General features: G+C 39.0%; 1 protein-coding gene across 1 annotated transcript in view; it reads right to left on the bottom strand.

Moving 5' to 3' along the window:
• LOC106099583 (uncharacterized protein C05D11.1-like) overlaps window positions 1-7,602 on the bottom strand; it is a 9,851-nt gene extending 2,249 nt beyond the window's left edge. The window contains exons 1-15 of the mRNA XM_013278156.1: window positions 7,330-7,602; window positions 6,911-7,256; window positions 6,247-6,349; window positions 6,040-6,162; window positions 5,776-5,889; window positions 5,414-5,566; window positions 4,814-5,083; window positions 4,263-4,405; window positions 4,050-4,158; window positions 3,176-3,346; window positions 2,338-2,574; window positions 1,874-1,993; window positions 1,361-1,656; window positions 682-874; window positions 148-291 (exon numbers count right to left, since the gene is read on the bottom strand). Of these exons, the coding sequence (XP_013133610.1) occupies window positions 148-291; window positions 682-874; window positions 1,361-1,656; window positions 1,874-1,993; window positions 2,338-2,574; window positions 3,176-3,346; window positions 4,050-4,158; window positions 4,263-4,405; window positions 4,814-5,083; window positions 5,414-5,566; window positions 5,776-5,889; window positions 6,040-6,162; window positions 6,247-6,349; window positions 6,911-7,256; window positions 7,330-7,468 (2,661 nt within the window). The 5' untranslated portion in view covers window positions 7,469-7,602. The remainder of the gene's footprint in view (window positions 1-147; window positions 292-681; window positions 875-1,360; window positions 1,657-1,873; window positions 1,994-2,337; window positions 2,575-3,175; window positions 3,347-4,049; window positions 4,159-4,262; window positions 4,406-4,813; window positions 5,084-5,413; window positions 5,567-5,775; window positions 5,890-6,039; window positions 6,163-6,246; window positions 6,350-6,910; window positions 7,257-7,329) is intronic.
• Window positions 7,603-8,552: the final 950 nt, after the last annotated feature.

Raw genomic sequence — 8,552 nt, 5'->3', positions numbered from 1 at the left:
GGGGGGGAGCCGTTACTTCGTTATTATTACCGGATTGGGAGGCCACCGAGCTCTTTGAGCAACAGCTAGCTAGTGTTGAAGGCTAAAAATAGTTTTGGAATATTTAAATTGTTTTTCGTATTCTTTGATTAGGGAGAGTCAAGATACCACAATGTTCTTAGCCTTGGCGTAGGCCGCGGGCGCGTTGGCGGCGCGGTACAGGGAGAACACGAGGCGGCCCTCTGTAGCGGCGGCGCGCGCGCTGTACCCGTACGACAGCCCGCCGCCGCGGATCAGCCGCCACATCGGACCCTGGAGGTCAAATAAAACATATCATACCTTTTTAAATACCTTAGCGGCCTATAGTTATTGACTACATACTTATTTCCCATGACGCTAGAACTATAAGCTCTGATCCACTAAGAAATTTTACATTAATTGTAAGGACATTTTTATTTGTAATTCTTGTAATTGTAATTGTAACAATTGTAATTCGATGCTTGTAATGGAATAATGTAATATGTCACAATGGAATACTATTACATTATGGAATGGAATAGAATAACATGGAATAATAGCGTAAGCGTTGTAAATAGCCTAAGCATCTGTCCAATATTAGTGTTTCTTGACTTTGTTGTCGCTGCGCTGACAATTTTGTTGGTCGATATATTAAAAATGATGTATGTATGTGTGCGGCGTCACCTCCAGCTGTGTGAAGTAGTTGAGCGCGACGAGCAGCGGCGCGAGGTCGTGCGGCGCGTGCCCCAGCGGGCCGGGGCTCATCTGCACCACGAAGGAGGACTCCAGCCCGCCCACGCCCACCACGAAGCCCTCGCCCTCGCCGCCGCAGCCCTCCCGCGCGCGCATCAGCTCCGCGTCCCAGTACAGCTGCGGCCTGCGCAATGAAATGCACATAAAGTTGTTTTTTTTCTTTTTTTAACAAAAAAACTAAACCCAACTTTAGGACAAAAATCTGGTACGCTTTTTGAAGGAAATATCTAATTGGATAGTTTTTAATTCATATCTATAATAATATTATAAAGAGGAAAGATGTACATTTTTCGATTTTTGTATACTATACTATACTTTTTGTATACTATAACTAAATAACTACAGGACCGATTTCAAAAATTCTTTTACCATTTAAAAGCTATATTATCAGTGAGTAACATAGACCACTTTTTTATTATTTTTATAATTACATGCGGACGAAGTCGCAAGCAACAGCTACTATCGAATAAAGCATATAGCAGCTATTCCGCATCAAATAAAAAGAATTCACGTAAATCGATAATGATCATAAATCGCAGAATAATCAACCTAAATACTTAACAAAATAGTGATCAAATTGAGAAAGTCAGTTAAAAAAGATAATAGTTACTTGAGGGGGGTAATTTCATTATCTCTGGCAAATCTCTTCCAGGGCTCGGGGGAGAGCTTGTATCTGTGGAAGTCTGCGGCGAGGTGCAGCCAGGCGTCGCGGCGCAGCGCCGCCAGCGCGCCGCGCGCCTCCGCCACCGCCGCCTCCGCCTCCGCTCCTCCCGCCGCCAGCCGCTCCACCACCTCCTTCAGGAAGCGGTGCTGGCGCAGCACGGAGCACCAGTGCGTGTTGCTGTCCGAGCTGTACAGTGCGTCCCGCAGCATGTCGTATACCATCTTGTTACCATCACGACGCACCTATAAAAAAAATACTGATTTACTTTATGGTCAGAATGGTACTGCAGATTTCTTATCCATAATAATACAAAATGGTTCTTACGAATATTTTTGATTAGCTTTTTGTAAACATTGCAGATGTGTTGCTACCCGTTTATGGAGCATACCTTTTTCTTATAAGTCGCAATACCTCAGAAATGCTAAGTACAGAACATTTAAGAAGACAAGAGAAGTGTACCTTGGCGACGTCATTGATCATCCTCTGCGCGAAGACGAGCAGGCGGTCCTTGGTGAGCTCTGCCGCGTACAGCACCTCGTGTAGGTGCTGCACCACGCTCTCGTAGTCCGCGGGCTCGCACTGCACATCACATAACGTACATTTACATACAAAAATATGTGTAATTTCCCCAAGAGAACATGAAGTCAGACATCTCGACGAATAGACGAAAATTCAATGGCAGAGAATATTTCCCTTTCCTATGCGTCTCTACCACTTTTAAACTCACATTTCATTATCATCCTTTCCTTACGAAAAGGGGGCAAATGGAATGTATCTAAAAAGCCTCCGGCACGCACACTCATTAAAACGCAGAATTGCTCCCACTTTACGTACGTCTTCTGTGTGGTCATGATATTGCACCAGACGAAGCTGTGTGTGAAGCCAGTGTTAAAATCGGTATAAAAGCGAAATTGTGGCCATACCCGGGCTTCGATGTGCACAAAGTTGCCGAAGCGTCCGACGGCGAAGTTCCCGGAGCAGTCGAAGCCGATGGAGTGGCTGAAGAGCACGGTGAGGCGCTCGGTGTCGGAGATGACGAGGTCGTGGGGGCGCAGCTGGCCGGCGCGCCGCACCGCGCACTCGCCCAGCCCGTCCAGCACCAGCGGCAGCCAGCGCCGGCTGCGAGTCTCCACCTTACTCGTGTCTAGGATCAAGTTTATCTGGAAATCGATCATTTCTCACTAAGTAATGCGAAAATACAATATTAAACTGAATTAAAAAAAAATCACTGTCTTTAGTTCTGGATGGATTTATTTTGAAGTAGCTTTCGCCCGCGACTTCGTCCGTGTTAGATTAAAAAAAAAGTGTTGCCTATGTGTTCTTCCAGACTATCCTCTACACCTATGCCAAATTTCATCAAAATCCGTTCAGCCTGCAAACTCTGTAAACATCCATCCATCTAAACTTTCGCATTTTTAATACTAGTAAGATAGTTTCAGTGTTGAAACATCTAAAATCATTTGAATACAGATAGAAGAATTGAATTGGTTAATTATTATCGTCCTAATACAGATTAATAATTTAAATTGTTTTGTTGTGATTTCTTATTTCTGTTGATTTTGACTATTAAATTAAAATTAAAGGTTTTAAATAGTATCTCACAGATTATAGCGCAAATAGTTACGTATCGAATTTCGGTTTTTTTAAACATCTTGTAGAGAAAAAGCAAGCCCAATAGAATTCAACTAATTGAAAGTCATACGGCCAACTCAACTATTAATTCGAAGAGTTTGAAAGTAGGCAAGATAATGTAAAACTAACATAGACGAAGTTGGTGTTGAGCGAGTGCAGACGCGTGTAGAGCGGCACCTCGCGCAGCTCGAAGTGCGGGCAGGGCGCGCCCTCCGAGCTCCACGTGGAGATGTTGTGACACTTCAGCTTGTCGCACGACGGCACCGGGATCGACGTCAGCAGGCCCTCGGGCGGCGGCCGCTGGAATAACAATAATAAGACACATTAAAAAAAAATCATATAAAATATTAACTTGACAAAAGTAGTTTTAAATTGAAATTTACAAACTGTAAAGCACCAATAGTGAAATTGATGTACGGATTTTAAAATCCGCGGTCGCAGGTTCGATTCCCGAAATTCCACTATTAAAAGATTTTATTTAAAAGGTAAAAGAAATAGATAACAAAATATGATTACATAAAAAAAGCAAAAGTCTAACGAACCCGTTTAAGATTCTATAGATTTATTATTATTATTGTAAGTGTTAAGTTAAACAGTGGTAGTGCCCGCTTTAACATCTTAGCACGAATGGGCCGGCACGCCCGGTGTAATACCACGACCACACAGAAAACAGGCGTGAAATGGAACCAATTCCGTGTTTCGTCTGATGAGTGTGGTGCCGGAGGCCTAATTTTAGTCCCTTTCTCTTTACCACCCTTTTCTTTTAAGAAGAGGATGGGAAGAGGAGGTGGATTTGACGGTGGAGGAGATGCATAGGAAGGGGAAATATCCACTTTATGTGCGTCTCCTCCGTCGGATAAGGGTAGGCAACGCATCTGCAATTGCGGATGTCTATGGGCAGCGGTTGATTCGCCATTTTGGCGGATCCAGGTGGCCGCTTGCTCGTTTGCCACTTTATGTTATAAAAAAAAAAAAGTGGAATAACTGAACATTTATTTCTCACCTCATTGTATTCCATAGCAGCGGCCAGTTGCTCCGCTTTCTTCGCCAATCCACCTTCTCCCAGCTTCTTTTGCTGTTCTTCTATTCTCTTAAGTTCTTCATCTGACATTCTGTAAAAAATTGAAAATCAAAAGCATGCTATATACATATTGAATCAGTTTTTTTTGTTAAATTTAACTATTAAAGTAATTTAAAATATCTTTTTTTTAATTACTTTTTCTGCAGTTCGATGCTTGGCGAGCCGACTATTGTCACCAAGTCATCGTTGAAGTATTTCTGAAGAAGACCAATCCAGTAGTCGGAGCCTTCCTCTAAAAGCTCCATTAATACTTGTTGAGGGTTCATTCTTGAAATAAACTGTTAACAAATGTATTTGTTAAATACATTTAAAATAAACATCATTTTAAATACCTATATCTATACTAATTTGATAAAGGAAAAGATTTGTATTTTTGTATGTATTGAAACAACTCAAAATTTACTGGATCAATTTTAAGAATTCATTCACCTGTAAAAAGTACTTAGTTTTATTTTTCAATTTACGCGCGCGAAGTCTTGAGCAACGACAAGACAAAATATACATTTTAATTGGTATTTGAACATATAACAATAACTCATTTATTATTAAAAATCAAGCATTATTCATGCACTCGATTTTTTAATCGTTCTCATTTACTAGATTTATAAAAATCTACACAAAAGACATCTCTTAGTAGGTAGTTAACTACTCACAGTGTGGAAGTGCTTAATAAATGTAAGACTTACATCTTCTTCGTTCTGTGAATACAGAACATCACCGATACATCTGAAGGCAACAGCGTGATGAGGATCCGACTCGAGGCTGGCGATGCTCTCCCGCAGCTGCTTCCTCAGCAGCCTCTTCATCCGCTCCATGTCGATAGGCTCTGCACCGGAGCGCACTCCGGACAGACACTTGCGGGCATCGTCACGAGCCAACTCCAGTTTCTTTATCGGCACATTGTCCAGCTCTATCTTGATTAATGGCACTAAATTCTCCGTTAAGTTGTAAGACACCTGAAAATATTTGTATAAACATTGTACTTTATAAGCTCCTTAAAAATTAACAATTTGTAAGCTTGTGATTTATAAAACTTGTCTATACTGATATAAAGAGCAAATATTTGCATTTCTGAATGTACTAAAAAAACTCAAAAACTGATGGGCCGATTTCAAATATTCTTACACCATAAAAAAGCTACTCTATTGCTAAATAACAAAGGCTAATTTTTAGGTAGGTTTTTTACAGGTAGAATTATATAAGTTGGATATTAAAAATGAACATTTATAACCTTATGATTAATTAAAATTAAAAAAAAAAATGTTTATAGTACAAATGATACTTACGTCCCCGGCGAGGGCGTCTTCCCTCTCTACGAGGCAGCGCTGCAGCGGCGCGGCGGCCGTGTCGCACAGGTAGCGCAGCAGCAGCGCGCACGCCGTCAGCTCGCGCAGCGCGCCCTCCGCGCTCAGCATCGGACCACTCCAGCCGAATATCACCTAATATTTTAGTACAAAAAAATAAGTAACCATGGCGACTTTGCTAGAAAACTGTACTTAATTTTTTTTATATCATAAGGTGGCAAAAAGTAAGTGTCCACCTGAGTTCGCCCAAACAGTGTAATGACCATTGTCAGTAGACTTTTGCAAACAAATGCATTTGTCTGACTAACATAGAAAATATATGTGTAAATGTTAATATATCTTACCTGACCACAATCTTCAGTGTCAGCAGGCCAATGCACAGTGTACTCCCCATATTGTGGTGGTGGCGGCACGGTCTGCCACGGCTTCACCCATTCCTCTTGTGGTTCCTTTTCCCTCTGCCAAGCAATATAAGAAAAACTGAATTTGCAAAAGAAATTACAACAAAGTACAACTTCTTTCTTAAGTCTTTTTACTTTAACAAATTTAACATGTAAATCTAGCTAGTTTTTTATTGTCTATGCAATAGTAAGTTAATAAAAATGTACCTTTGCAATAATGTCATCTTCAACAACAGACAATGCTTTAAACACATCTTCCGCTTCTATTTGTCCAGTGAGAACTATTGTAAGATTTTCAGGTCTGTAGAACTTTTTATGGAAATCCCTCACCTGCAATTTTATATTGTAATAAATAACAGTAATGAAAACATGGAATTAAAAAGATTGTATTGTAAGTTGACTGAGAACATTTACTTTTGTATTGTTAGTTGATGTCCTGAGGTTTTCCATAATACCCCCAGTTTCTGAAGAATAGCCGCTATCAGGATACATGGCTCGTAACAACTGCAGCTCACATCTAGCAACAGACAACATAGGTGAAACTAAGCAATTAAAATAGCAGTTTAAAGTGCATTATTATTATTCATTTTGCCACTACCTTTAAAGAACAAATCTTATAAAACCATAGCTTTTTGTGAAACCATAATAGTGTTTGAAACCACTCTAACAACCCAACAACAAAACCATTATAAACAAGTGTAATCTTTACTTTCAAATAACACTTCAAATTTCACGGTTTATGTCATTAGAAATATAAACAATTTTCTGATTTTGTATTGTAAAACACTTTATGGAATGGTGCATATTAGCAAATATAAAACATTGATTTATACAAATATGCTCTAAAGCCATTTATTGTAGGTAAATAAGTATAAGCAGTTTAAAACAAATATAGTTCATAACATAACTGTGAGCCCTTGTCAAATAATGGCCTCTCTTATAACCCTACTAAAATACATATTACTATACACAATATTTAGTAACTAACCTATGTAATAATACTATAGGCAGTTTTCCCAATATTTAACGGAAGCCAGAAATATTTTTAACCTGTTAAAAGTTAAACTTAAATACTAACCTGCTATAAGATGAGTTCTCCCGTCCTTGCATTTCACAATAAACAACCCCAGCATCTTCCCCATCACCATCAATATGGTGCACTTCAGTTATAAAGCCTTCCTCTGTGAGGGTAGGTCTCAGAATGTGATCCAGGTATATTGGCAGTAACGTCAACATTCCTTCCTCTCCCGCGGTGTAAATAGTGTAACATGTATGATCAGTATCAGTCCAAGCATTAGTCCCATGAGCCATGCATCGATTGGCTAACAAATCGAGGACGCCTTTGTAAGGGTAACGTTCTGATCCCAAGAATATCAAGTGTTCCAACGTATGCGGCAGACCGTCGTCATCGTGAGCTTCGGTAGCTACAAAAAAACTTATCGTGTAACAATCATTGGTACTTGGCGTCATCATTTATGACACATTATATGGACTTACCAAGACAGAAGTAGCCATTTACAACAGGCCCTTCGACATTAGCAATAATTACTTTTAAGCCGGTCTTTTCAGACACGTACTTGTTCACTGGTATGACGTCTGAAGCTTTAGTTGATGATATTAGTTTAAAATGAGACATTGTTAGGTTTAGTTTTCTCCAAAAAAAAGATACAACCTCAAACACAAGTTTGTAAAACCTGCTTTAGTTAGCCGGTAATTTTGTTTGTGTCATTCAGCATTTAATAAATACTAAATTAGCCAGGCCAATTAGAATTTGATTTTGATGTGACATTTGGTGACATTGAGAATTGACAACAAATTGCTGCAGATAACAAAACGTAAAATGGACGAAAACAATCGAGCCATGACAGACCCGAGTTAGATAATATCGATATTCAACAAATAGTATCCATTTTTTTCGATACAGAGTACTTTTCCAACAGTAACAGTTTTAATGGTAAAACTAAGAGAAGTTTTATGCCCATAAAATAAATGTTATATGTTGATGAGGAATGACAAAAAATTCGTTGAATTAAAACATCGATACCTGAGTGTTTTAGTTTTATTCTGTTTTCTGTATTCTCTTTAGGTTGTGACTATGGGTGTGTGTTTGTCTGGGTTTCGATTTCGACTGCCGTAAAACTTGAATTGTCACATGTTATGTCTATTTTTAGATAGAAAATGTGTGCAACAATATGTGCAAATACTATGGAAAAGTGAAAATGCAGTCGAAACTCACAGCTCACAGCTCCGTTGGAAATATGCCGCATTATGTAAAATCTTCAATAGGACGCTATTACTACCATCTACTTACACTTCAACTACGGTCAATTACCTAAATAACTGTGTGCCCCTTTTGGGAAAATCTTATGCAGGATAAAAATCAGTAATTTAAATACTGTTCACGCTTTATGCCAACACTGGGTTCATTAATAGTCTAGTAGTTTTTTAACATGTTTAATCAAATAGAATAAAATCAAGATTCATCAGCGTGAAATTAATAATGAAAAGTAATTATTCTTCGGGGTTAAGAAGATTATTAGATAAATAATACTGGTTTGACGTCTATTGCTTTGAAATGTAAATTATATAACCTTCGATCACAATATTTTTCTTTATTTGAACCTTGATCGTGACCTGTAGTGTCGCATTTTGTACGTAAATTAATGGGTTTTAATAATTAGACTCTAGATGCACGCTAGTAATTACCTCTCAAATGGGAG

This window comes from Papilio polytes, unplaced genomic scaffold, assembly GCF_000836215.1.
Source record: "Papilio polytes unplaced genomic scaffold, Ppol_1.0 DF824102.1, whole genome shotgun sequence".
Taxonomy (NCBI): Eukaryota; Metazoa; Arthropoda; class Insecta; order Lepidoptera; family Papilionidae; genus Papilio; species Papilio polytes.
This window is presented reverse-complemented; position numbering and strand designations above follow the sequence as displayed.